At 36.2% G+C, this 13,014-nt stretch overlaps 1 protein-coding gene across 4 annotated transcripts; it reads right to left on the bottom strand.

The window, feature by feature from the left end:
- Window positions 1-114: 114 nt before the first annotated feature.
- On the bottom strand, window positions 115-11,631 carry LOC132302471 (ion channel CASTOR-like). Of its 4 annotated transcripts, none has more exons than XM_059799361.1 (12): window positions 11,079-11,631; window positions 10,923-10,994; window positions 8,390-9,001; window positions 6,351-6,533; window positions 5,580-5,639; window positions 5,206-5,433; window positions 4,773-5,021; window positions 3,884-3,982; window positions 3,290-3,484; window positions 2,829-2,921; window positions 1,347-1,613; window positions 115-916 (listed from the first exon to the last, which is right to left on the bottom strand). In XM_059799361.1, exons 1-12 carry the CDS (start codon window positions 11,499-11,501, stop codon window positions 698-700), a joined length of 2,700 nt encoding a protein of 899 aa, XP_059655344.1. In that variant the 5' UTR covers window positions 11,502-11,631; the 3' UTR covers window positions 115-697. The 4 variants fall into 4 exon arrangements, with proteins under 4 accessions (XP_059655344.1, XP_059655335.1, XP_059655357.1 ...); XM_059799352.1 differs by lacking the exon at window positions 3,884-3,982 and adding an exon at window positions 3,728-3,826 and having other exon boundaries at window positions 11,079-11,630; XM_059799374.1 differs by having other exon boundaries at window positions 5,230-5,433; window positions 11,079-11,630.
- Window positions 11,632-13,014: the final 1,383 nt, after the last annotated feature.

Below are 13,014 nucleotides of genomic sequence, written 5' to 3'. Positions count from 1 at the left end.
TCTTGTCGTTAAGGCTGGTGCTCTCAGTGGGATCCATCAAATTATTCCTATGCAATATCGCAAAATTTAGAGAGGGAGAGCTAAGTCAGATAAGGCAAGAGCATGAGAGCGACAAAATTAAGTCATAAGCAGTGAGAATTTGAGCGATCGCACAGAAGCGACATCTGTTCAGAGAGATTGTGTGACCTAGAGAGAGTACTATCAATAAGAATTACATATATTTAATTAATTTACTAACAAAACCAGTTGTGATCTATTTACATCTGAGGAACAAGCAACTGATACAAATGAGATTCCAGACTTGCTCTTAGTCCATTGGGCAGTGATTCGTTCGGAGGACGCTACTTTCCCTCCTATTAACTTCTGCTCTGTAGAATCGAGAGGCAGGATGGTATACGATTTTCAGCTGTGCAGAGCATCGAGTGTGATCTATGAAAACCCGAACGATGCTAAAGAAGAAATTGATCTCCCTAACGGTAACCATGTGGTCAGTCAAATTATTTGAACAATAACTCAGCGAAGGAGGTCTAGATGGGACTCATTGTTGTTGTTCCTCTCTCCATAGCAGTCGTATTTGTATCACTACACTACCTCGTTACTCGAGTGAAGATCTTAAAACCCCTACCTCTGATTTTCAACACTTAGTGTCGCCATTCCAACTATATTCCCAGTTAGTGCAAGATGGAATGTGAAATCCTCATTCCTTCTCTGCGATTACTACAAAAACATCCTTCACTGACCACATCCGTCTCTCGTTTTTGGCTGGGGGATTGATGACTGCTTTCTCTTCATTAGCTAGACGGTACCCGATCATGATCTCTCTCCTCTGTCGGGCACGTAGTAGTATTTCATAAAAACTCAGTTCCTCACCTTCATGGAGGTAGAGATCTGCTTGCCTTATATACATCTCATTGCCCTGGTAAAATCAAAAGATTTTTTTATGGCAACAGGCCCAAGGAAGAGTATTAAACAGAAACTGGAAATTGCAGTTAAAGTTCAAAAACCGTCAATAGGATGAGAATGTGGGCATAATAAGAACCAATGTTTCATTTTTTTTTTTTTTTTTTTTTTTTTTGATAAGGGCGAGGAGGGGAGGGGGAAAAATAAGAGCCTCTGAAGATGACTTTTAAGATACATCCGTTGCCCTTTCCAATATGCAGAACCTAATCCCTCAGGTGAAAATTCAATTTTCAGTTGTTTGAAATCCAGTAAAGGATTTCGAATTGGATTGATATAAACATTTAGGTTGCAATCAGCAGTTATGACCGACTCTGGGTCCATCATAAAGTTTCTACAAGGAAATGATTTAGTGCAATGAATATCTGAATCAACAACAAAAGAATTACCTCTTCTGCAAAAAGCTCTTCCAGTACATCATTTATTTGGCGGTCCTCTGCAACCATGGCCAATGCCATGCTGACAAGCTCATTTGATAGCACATAGTCGCTGATCCTTGACATAGATAATAGATTTTTCGTCCTTGGGTCCAGAATTTCACTGATGATAACAGATTTATCCGAAGCCTGCTGCATTTCCCCTATCCAAGAGCCTTGTGAGAAGCTGCCTCTGTGAACTTGGGAACCCATGGCTTCTCTGTATGGGAGGCGCTTTGCCTGCAAAAATGAAAGCCAGTGTCCATGTACGTGTTTTAAGCTGTATAACTGATCTAGTAGGTTGAGTTCATTGACAACGGGTAAGTAATACATTTTGTTCAAGTTCCATGATTCCATCTTATTTGGCCTCAAATGAGTCTACAGAAATTGAGAACCATCAAAGAATATTTTACTCTTCTTTTGAAAAAAACAAATTTCCAGGTAAAAAGGCACATCAAAATAGTGCATTAGAGCCACAAGTACATAGGGAAGAAAACTATATCACACATTATTATTTCTTGACACGAATGATGAAACTCCTAATCCACGTGCTCATGTTTTGAATTCGTGTATTATGCTTTGGAAACCTGACATTGTAGTATATATTTTGTACACATAATGTATAAATAAATATTCAATCAATTATATAATTGCTAAATATAATCAAACAAAATATAAACAAGTGAGTCATCAATAGACAAGCACTCTGCTGCTCTCAATGAATTTTAGATCTCAGCGCTCTCGCTCCCACTCTGTAATTTAGGTCAAAACTGACCCAAAAAAGTCATTGGCAACCTTTTCTACATCAAATAGTTAAGGTGGTTGATTTTGGAGAGAGAGATGACAAAAGAAACAGGAGAGCATACAAAAGCATTGGAAGCAAAGAAAGCTACACGACTTGAGTACTTGTAAAAAAAAGGTTCAAGTAATGATGGAAGCGGAAGACTGTGCCCCAATAAATGCACCCATATTGAGACAACAAATGCAACAGAAGTGAGTGCACAAAGATGCATAAGAAAATTATAATCCACAGCTTACTTATCAAAAAAAAAAAAAACAAAAAAAAAAAAAAACGATAACCCACAACTTGACAACTTGATTAAGAAGAGACGCAAGCTGCTATTACAGTAGCGAATATAAAAATCTAAATAATATGTTATTTTAATCTGATTACTGGATCCAACTTTCAGATCTGCTGTACAGCAAACAGCCTAAACCATGAACCCCATAACTAAAGTGCTAAAGAAGAAAATTCTACTGTTTAGTAACAAGGCAGGTAGGTAAACGATTCAAAAGTAGTCCCTGATCAAGTGCATTTAAATTGCCTTGTCACTGAGACCAAATACTTGTAAAAAAGCAGAAGATAATATATGGATAAAAAGAGAAAAGACAGAAGCAGTACCAAGAACAAGTTCTACAAAGGTTATATTGAAGGTCACCCTTCAAAGTAAGTACCTGAATATCACGAATCAATAGCAATGTTGCAAGAGATCTGGAATCAGCTTGAATGGCTGAATCTTCCACTGATTCATCAGCCAGAATTAAGATCTGTTCAGGCCAAAAAACAACATCAATGCATGCCTAACCCCATAAAGGAAGACAGATAACCTTTCCAAGCCCCACAAACAGCAGTTAAGATCTCCCACATCGAAAAACTAATTTAATTCGTGATAAAATGTGCTTATCTAATGCATTTTGGATGGTCGAAGAATGGTACTGGTAAGAAAAAGGTACATAATTCTAAAAGTATCATCCATGAATTTACTATTTCCCTTGCAGACCAAGTTGGTGGTGCCAATCCTTCCATGCAGACCGTGGATTGACCATCATTTTCAACAACATAAGGCAGTTACCACATGATACACCCTACAGAAGAAGACGCTTATCGCAATGATTTTGAATTTTATGCTACTTACTGAATCAAAAGATTCCAAGGGAAGGCTTTCCAGGTGACGCCGTATAACAGCATTTCCTTCACGATTAACTAGTGATATATTCACCAACCGGTCAATGTCGAGGCCACCATCAATAAGCTTCTTTTCCCTCTCCTTCTCGAGAACTTCATTGAACATCCACAACTCTGAACCAGACGCTAAGGAAGCATCCAATACCTAAGACAACACAGCAAAATAATATTGATATTGAAGTTGTAAAAATAAATACTTCATGTCTTCTGTTGCGGCACCAAGACAGATATATGGCGTGAAGGTTTTGGAAAATTTCAAGAGCACAGTAACAAGACTGCAAATTGATAGAACAGAAATTGTTTCCGACGTGTCAACCACCACATAGCGTATACTCAGAACTGCCCTGGCAGAAGTACTGGGAGCACAGTAAATTCCTTGCAACATTACCATAATCATATCTTCCATGTCTCTCCGCCAACCACAAAAAAGTATTCTTTCTGCAGACCTTGGAAAAATGGGGTCCTTGGGTAGATTTCCTCTCCACACCTGCAGCATTCAGGTGAAGGAAAGAATGAATTAGGGGCTTCAATAGATAATACTTACCACAATCATATCATCAATGTCCCGCCTCCATCCACAAAGTAGAATCTTCTGGGGCTTTCTTGCTGGTCGGGCAATGTGTATGAATGGTGCTTCTTTGACCTGAATGATCAAATTGATTATACTTATGTAAGTTTTATTCATGGTATGCCCCACTCATTTGGATGCCATGGTAGGAATCATTCCATGTGTTGTGCATGCTTATTATTCTAATCAATTTAATGGGCCAACCTCATCCTAGCACAAACTTTTACCTGACCAGTGATCAAGGGCCCTGGACATCAATTCACTCACATTTTTGAGGGGATGCTTTTGGCTACCACCATTCAGATTTTTCAAATAGTATTATGATTTCGATTTTCTGAGCTTTATGTCCTAGGCATGCAACTTAAAAGTGGTCTGTACTGTACTGTTTGTCTTGTTCTTACGAGTCTACCTTATGCCGGCACATAAATGTGATAATCATTAATTTGATTAAGATAATCCTTTTCAGTTTGGATGCTGAAGTAGGCAGATCAGTCATAAATCTAAAGATTGAGATTGGTAAGTGAAAGAAGAAAAAGAACCATAGACGCGCTCAATCAAAAGCATAATGCATGAAACTATTGCTTCAAATTGAAGCATCCCGAGACCTGTTGATCAAAGGCAAAATCTAATGCTGAAGACCAAATCAAGCCAAGCTATTCGGCATTTAATTCATTAATTCATTCATTCCCCTTATCTGTATGCTTTCAGTTTCGCATTAGTAAGCCAGAATATAGCTTGACTTGGCATAAGTTGCAATCTCAAAGGAAGAAATTACCTCACTTGAACCATAGAATTAATGAGAAAGAACATAGAAATAACCAAGCAATCTATTTGAAAATGTTATATTCTGAGGAAAGGGAAGCACCGTAGGCAATGTTGTTGGAGCATAGGTATCATCATCCTCCGCTATAACAAGAACTTCGTCACCTTCTTGTAGAACATAAGAATCATCAGGATTCAAAATAATTTTTCCACCACAGGAAGAAACCTTGACTCCACAAGGAATAGCATCTGGGAAGCTGATCAATACATCCTCGAATTGCATTCCATCCAACTGTGGCCATCTTTTGATGTAGAACTCACAATTTTCAAACCCAAGTATATCTTCCCAGATCTGCAATGACCCAGGAAGATAGAATTAACTATATGCCACTCAAAAAGTCGAGCATGATCTGAGACTGCAACTTATTTGCATCAGATATAATGTCAGTCAGTAAACCATATATCGTCTGAATAATCATAGGATAAATCAATTGTATACACTGAAATAAACATAGTGCTAATGTTGAAGGAATTACAGGAACTAGATTTACTAAAATGACCTGTGCAAGTCCTGGCTGCCGAGCACATTGAATCATCAGGCGGCCAATTACATCATGTGCTACAACTGTTTCAACAAGATCTCCGCCGACGAGTTTAACAAGGACCTCATTGTCAAGATCACTCAGTTCCACCACTATGTGGGCCCGTAGTCCTTCTTTCACTCCTGTGAGGCTTAGAACTGTTCTAAGTGCGCGGGCATCACTCTGTATCAAATCGGAAATAAGTTAAAAATTTCTACCAGAAAAAGGAAAAAAAGAAAGAAAGAAAATTAGGGAAAAAAAAAAACACACACACACACACAATATGTAATATCAAACATGGGATATATAAATTTCTGCATTGAGGTAACCTGGTCAGCATTCCCATCTTCAGCAAGGACAACTATTGCACGGGCCTTGGAGACAGAAACCTATAAAACCCCATGCGGTCAGCAAACCGAGACCAAATGATTTTGAAGTCAGAATACTATTATTCACCAATAAAAACTCTCCACAACGAGAAGCAACCTCTGCTTGTTGCAACATCTGCCCATAAGCACAAAGGATGGGCAGGAAAATGAACCAGGTTGAGAATCTTAAATGAGACTGATCTTGGTAAAATCTTATATTTTTTATTCTCCTTTGAAGGACAATAAATAAGCATTTGGAACAAAACAACCAAATTTATACCTCTCAAAAAATTAAGAAAATAAATCTAAATGAAAGGGCCTAAAAATAGACGATTTTTTTTTTAATAGAACAATACATGCTTCATGAAGTGGTGGTTCCCATAGAGAATATTTTTACTTTACAAGGAAAGCGTCATGTGCTTCTAGCAGTATTTAGTACATTTCAGTTTTGACACCTATAACATGAACTATTAAAATAGAAAAGTGGAAGAGTTGAAAGAGATAAAAGTGATTATAAATAAAAGTGACATAATTAAAGGGTTTTGGGTTTACTCAACAAAATCAACAAATCAATTCATTTGATTTCCGGTCTCAACCACAAATATTTCTATTGATCCAGGTTGCAAGATTGACCCTGAACAAGATGGTTTAGTTTATCAATTGATAAAAGAACATAACAATAGGGACAATTGGAATTGTGAAAACTCATATATTTCTTTGAGAAAAGAATACCTTTTTCAGGTCAGCTAAGATAAGAGGGCTTCCACTTCTGCATATGACAGATGTTCCTCTGAAATCAAACTCCATTTTAGAAATGTCAAGTTCCATCTCTTCCTTGTCCCGCTCAGCCATCACTACAACAGTACCGCCACCCAAACTCTCATTGGCTATAGCAAGTTGATTCAGTAGAGATCCCTGAGTTCCCAATAATAGTATCAGTGGATGGTAATACCAACTAATCCCCAAAAAAAACAAAAAAAAAATTTATGCGATGTTCTACTAAAATCTCACATTTCCAAGGGGAAGGTAATAGCTTCCAGCTGAATATAAATATCCTAATTTTGCAAAATATATATATATATATACAGATTGGTATAGGCTAGTTATTGTCTTCATCTATATTCCAATTTACTTCTTTTCCCTCTAAATGGCACTATCAGAAACCTATTTCCCTCCTAATCTGCATCTGTCTAGGTAATCATGACAGATTTACAAAGTATGTTACAACAAACACCATGAACCAAGAACAAACCAAGAAGCATAACAGGAAAGCAAACATGCCACACACAAATAACACAAAGATTTATGTGGTTCAGTGTAAGCCTACGTCCACATTGAAGATCTGGCTACAGATTGTACTATGCAAAAAAACAGGAGATTACAAGTTTCAGCCCAAAACCTACATCTCTCTCTCTCTCTTTCCTACGGTTTTCAGTGTTCTCTCGTTACACACCAGTGACACCACAAACCCTAAACACCCTTATATACCGAGTTAAAAGAGAATTCTAGAACTGGGACCACAACCCGCAAGAGAAAAAACGGGCCCATTTTTCAGTTCGAAATCGGGCCACAACGGGGCCCAGGCCGAAACCAAAAAATTTGGGCAATGACTTCACAATAACCATTACTCAACACTGTGGAAAGGTTCTGTTCACATAATTTGAAAACCGGTCCTAATTTACTTAATTTGACTACCCCGGTGAGGATTTAACACAAAAAAAAATATATCCATTTTAATATATTGTCTAATTGCACTATTATCTGCTATTAAAAGCCAATCCCTCTCTGTGTCTGTCCATATATGTTCCAGCTATTGCGACCACTGCCAATTACAGATCTGCAACGTGTGTACCTTTTAGCTAATCAAAGAGCAATGATAGTAGATCATCTTAAACCAACATGACTTCACATGTTTACCGTGGAAACCTACCAAATTTAACCTATCAGTGCATAACAATACCAGTTTTCTATTCATGTTGGTTTTACTTTCGGAAACCTACCAAATTTAAACTTTATCAGTGCATAAGGTTACCGGTCTCCTATTCGTGTAGGTACGTCTTTCATTTTTATTTTTTAACAAATCCACATTCTATTAGAGGTTCAATTCATTATTCCAATATTGCCTTACAGAAAAGGAGAAATCAGTAAAAGTGTTTTCAGTAAAAAATAGCGATCAGAGGTAGCTGCATTTGGATAGCATGTCCTCGTATTGCAGATCACTAGGGTAAAGCCTTTTGTGAGAAAACTAGTTTCACAAGTCAGGCTGCAGGCTGCCAAAAGGTAACCAAATGTTTGTCAAATCAGCCTCCCTGATATGCCTGTGTTAACAGTTATAGCCAATGCAGAAAGGAAACAAATAGCTTTTTCTACCCACTGGCCGACGACATTCAGTACCTTAACAATTTTATAAAGTATTAGGAAAAAAAAAATGAAAGAATAGTCGTAAATTAGTAATGATGCATGTGTTAGCCATGCATGCATGTGTGTGTCTGTTAGAGGTCGGCCGGTCGGGGATGACAGGTAATTGTGTGAGAACTGGATTGTAGAAACAACCATCTATCATCCAGATCATGTAGACAATCTAGTTTGGTCCTTGCAATCCACCACGTCTAAATTGAAAATGCCCATCAGGAAAAATACTTTAGGAGGATTTTATAAATGCTTTAATCAGTATACCATGAGATATTAGACATGGACTTCTGTTATCAACCTCGGGAGAAGCAACGGTAAAAAAACTTAAATATCAATAAGATGTGAAATCAGAACCTTACCAATTTATCACTCCACCCAAGGATTAGTGTGTGGTTTTGCTCAACCACCTCACTTCTTCCTTTCCTCAGTGAGTCGAACTTCTCAGAGATTGCATCAGAAACAAGTCCAAGCATCATTGCAAATATAAGCATCCCACCAAAACTAATGGAAACTGAAACTAGCCTTGGACCAATGCCTTCAGAGTTAGCATGGTTGCCTGAATCTGCAACGTATGTCCAAGATAACCATAGGCAGTCTGCTAAGCTATCATCTGTCACACCAAACAGTGCCAGTCCACCAAGACAAATCAGTAGCAGGGTTGCAACTAACAATGCCAATGGCTTAGCGTATGGGTTGACTGAAAAACTTGCATCTACCCAATAAGCTAACTGCTTACTTAAAGATATTTCTTCTGTGATTTTGTTTGGCGATCTTCTTAATTTGGAGACATGGTCAACATATTTGAAAAAAAGTAAAGGGATAGATAAAAGTGTGAGTGAAACAACTAGAGCCGACTTTTTCAAGATTTTGTTGGGAAGATGATCACTCTCTTGTGGACCCGAATCGGTAAAATCCACAGATTCCACCAAATTGCAATCATTTAATCTCATATTGAGTTTGGAAATCTGATCCTGCAATAGGAACACCGGTTCTATTTAGCAAGGTCTTACATGGTAAGAAATCCATAAATACTTCATTGTTGAAAAATTATACAGCCCTAACAAAACCAGTTGGCAACCAAACAGAACAAGATAGGAAAAATAAATAAATAAATAAATAACTAACAAATTACAAATTACAGAGAAATGTTTACAATCATCCGATTGAATCACCAGTTTATTCATCCTAACAAGTTTTGTGACGGAATCTGATGGTTAAACTGGTTGCTACCATGCCAAAGTCTGTTTTAGAACATGTGGCTCCATCAGTCAAAACAGAACCATGAAGTCAAATCTATATCTATCTATACTACAAGTGTGTAGACTTTTGATCCTTTATATACATATTTTATGCACCACCAAGCCATTGGCCTGGATTGTATCTCTCCTCCCCAAAGGAGAGGTTGAGAGTTCAAGCCCTAGGAGGGGCATTGTGCAATGCTTGAACTTTTGAAAAAACCTATAAATTTTTAATTCTTTTTTTTATATATAAATTACATTTAAAACCTCTATTTCCACTAAGATGACTCATGGACATCTAAAAACTCGATACATAAATGCATTAGCTTTCTATATGAACCTTTCACCTTTCTATGCCATGTACTTGAACTGCTAGAGGTTTCAAAAACTACAATCAAGTTTAATTTCCAACGGCAAGATTCTTGAATTTTGGTTCCTTATGCTCTATGTGAAGACCATGGATCAATTGCCTATACAAACTCGTGCAGTTCTTACTATCCGAATTAGTTTGTTGTACTCATTACAGGTTAGGTTATTCTATCTTATCCAAGAATCTACTAATTTTCTAAAGGAAAGACACTTTCCTTCCTTTGAAAATATTCAAAATTGTCAAAAGGTAAGACACGGACTAATTTTAGTTTATATTCACCAATGTTCAACTATACTTACTTTCATGCATTGACCTATTTTTTTTTATTTTCTTTCATTTTCTTCCTCTAGTAATTGATTTGATCTATCTCTGATTTAAATAAATAAATAGACACAATGATACTTTTAATCACGTGCATTGCATGTGAAGAATCTAACAATCTACTTAAGGGATTTTTCTTTATTGGTAACTTCAGGCTGTGGTTAAAATTGCTTATTATGAGGCTAGCTGAAAACACAGATTGTTGTTTCTGTATAAGTTTTCCTGGCCAAAATGACTACAACTACTCAAAATTCCATTCAATGTGAAGGTTAAAAAAATCCCCAAAACATCAATCATTCCAGTTTAATAAATGAAATGACTTCAAATTCATCCCCTGGCCGATGTTTTAGTCCACCAGCCTACCACACTAAACTCCATAAATTGGATTTCCTTTGTTTCCTTTGAGTTCCAACTCAAAATAACAAAAATGATGAAGCCTTATATCATGATTCGTGAACTAGAACTCAACAAGTACAAATACAAAAAAGCATTGCAAATCCGTTTATGCACTCACATATGTATCAACAAAGTAGAATTTGTGTTGCAAATACTTGAATTTAACTAAATTTGAGTTCTATTTTAAATTTGTGGAAAAGTGGAAAAGCTTAAATTCAAAATTAATCAGGATATGAAGTAGAAATTGTGTTGCAAATACTTGTATTTAATTAAAAAGGAGTTCTATTTTAAATTTGTGGAAAAGTGTAAAATCTTAAATTCAAAATTAATCAGGATATGAAGAAGAAATCGTGTTGCAAATACTTGTATTTAATTAAAAAGGAGTTCTATTTTAAATTTGTGGAAAGGTGTAAAATCTAAAATTCACAATTAATAAGGATCTAAAGTAGAATTCTTGTTGCAAATTCTAAAATTCACAATTAATCGCGATAATGGTAAAATTAAATAAAAGTTAAAGTCAACATCAAAAAAAAAAAAAGTGAAGCAAAGAAAGTCAAGCTGAGTTACCTGTAGATCAAAAACTTGGTTGTGTAAAGAAAAGTTCTTGTGGAGTAAAGAAGAGAACACTGTTATCAAAATCTGCAACCAAACACAAACTTACAAAACCAGACTTCTAACAAAGTTAAAGAGGAATTGCTTTAAAGAGAGAGAGAGTCAACTCACCGCAACAGAAAAGGCCATCTGCCACCGAAACTTCAACCGACCACCGACCAAACCGGTACATTTCTTCCCGACGGCCGTTTTATCCTCTGAAACCTCACATTTCTCCGAAACAGCGACCGGTCTTCGGCCGCCGGAATCGTCCGTGCTCGGAGACATCTCGCTCCGGCGAGCGAAGTCGATCCGGCGTCGTATTCCAGCATACTGGGGGTCTCGATGAGGGACGGAACTCGAGTGCGAGAAGCTCCGAAACGACGTCGGTCTGGGGGGCTTGGAGTCGGAAACGTAGGGTTTGGAAGGTCTAGTGTATGTGGAGAACCTTCTGGTAGGATTTCTGGAGGGATGTGAGGAGTGGATGAAGGACGGTGATGGGAAGAACCAGTCTCTGCTGGTGGAAGGAGACGGTGAATCAGCGTCAAGGGACATGGTTGGAATTAATCGAGATGTTGAGGGTTTGTGTGAGAACTGAGAAGTGCCACTTTTTGGACCGTATATGGGCTTCAATTTATGTACCAAACTCTGGGTTTTGACCTGTGATTGTATTAGAATAATGATTGGGTGTTATGAGTCTGATGAGTGATGTGTGATATGATAGCGAAATGTATTAATATATATATATATATATATATATAAGTGAAATATAACCGAGCGGTGTTTGATTGAAAATTAAGTACTCAATATTTGAATTTTAAGTTGGAAAGTTTTTAAGTGGTAATCAACATTTTAGTGATAAGTAGTATTTAAATTGTGTTATCAACGTAAAGTGCATAAAGAATTGTTGGAATTGCTAGGAATTGAATTCGGAAATCGGTGCTTCAGTTTCGGTTCTTAACAATTTCATTTCAGTTCCAAATATTTGGAATTGGAATTGAAACCGAAACCGCACTAATAATTGTATACACATTATTTTTTAATTATATAATTACTAATATATATTAATATTTACCATATATGTATATATATATATAAGTATGGTAATCGATGCTTGTTGTGGTCCAAGGTATTGCCTTAGTTAAGGTATTGTTTAAAAAAAATAATAATAATCTAAAAAAAGGAAATTAGAATCCTTTCGGTTCCAGTTCAGATTTTAATTTCTAGGAACTGATGGGGACGGTTTCGATTTTGATTTATATTCCGTTAGAAATCATACCAAATCGGACCATATGCACCCCTATTCAAATATACTTAATTCGTTCACAATTAAACACTAAATTAAGAAACAACACCAAGTTAAAAGTTTCTTGTTATTATTTAAAAATAAAAATAAAAACTAAATTAATGCTTAATACAATTGAGTGAAATCAATCACTGTGTGTAAATAATGGGAGAGTATATATCAAAATTGTCCCTTTTGGTATTTCAATTAACAAGGATCGTGAACGCCATCTTTTAGTCCAACAGTTGGGTTGCACCCATCATTTTTTGAAGCACGATTTCGAGCTATCTACACCTCTAACTTTTAATTTAACATTCTTGTCTTGAAAAAAAATATATAATAATAATAATAACAAGGATCTCGTAAAATTTCATTTGGAGATATTAATGTGTATGAAATGGAACAATTTTAGTTTTAATAAAAGATTGGTCATTAAAATTTAGATTTTAAAATCATGAAAGTGTTAATTTAGAAGTGCGAAAGACATTTTTCAGAATGATCGTGTTCACTGACGGACCCATGAATTTTTTTTAGGGGGGTGCCGTTGAAGAATTTAAAAAAAAAAAAAAAATTGTAGACAACTTTTAAGAAAATTTTGTGAAGTGAGGCATTTTACAAAATTGAGTGGGGTTAATTTTGAAATTTTAACTTAAACTTCAGGTAATAATATAAATTAGAAAAAATCTAGTGGAGAAATCAATGAAGTAAAAATATGAAGGGTGGGCATTTTAAAATTTTGAGTGGGGCATTTTTGAAATTTTAATGAAATTATAAAATAAAAAA

Source organism: Cornus florida, unplaced genomic scaffold, assembly GCF_030987335.1.
Source record: "Cornus florida cultivar Cherokee Brave unplaced genomic scaffold, ASM3098733v1 CherokeeBrave_3.0.0_Hap2_Chr01, whole genome shotgun sequence".
NCBI classification, from domain to species: Eukaryota; Viridiplantae; Streptophyta; class Magnoliopsida; order Cornales; family Cornaceae; genus Cornus; species Cornus florida.
This window is presented reverse-complemented; position numbering and strand designations above follow the sequence as displayed.

What these genes read in the sequence shown, in the direction of transcription:
- LOC132302471 (XM_059799361.1), bottom strand. Translation starts at nt 11,501, where the DNA reads ATGTCCCTTGACGCTGATTCACCGTCTCCTTCCACCAGCAGAGACTGG. An exon ending in TTTTAGTAAATCTAGTTCCT is followed by an intron (nt 5,022 to 5,205) that starts GTAATTCCTTCA and finishes GGGTCATTGCAG; the next exon opens with ATCTGGGAAGATATACTTGG. An exon ending in ACATTGATGATATGATTGTG is followed by an intron (nt 3,485 to 3,883) that starts GTAAGTATTATC and finishes GTGTTGTCTTAG; the next exon opens with GTATTGGATGCTTCCTTAGC.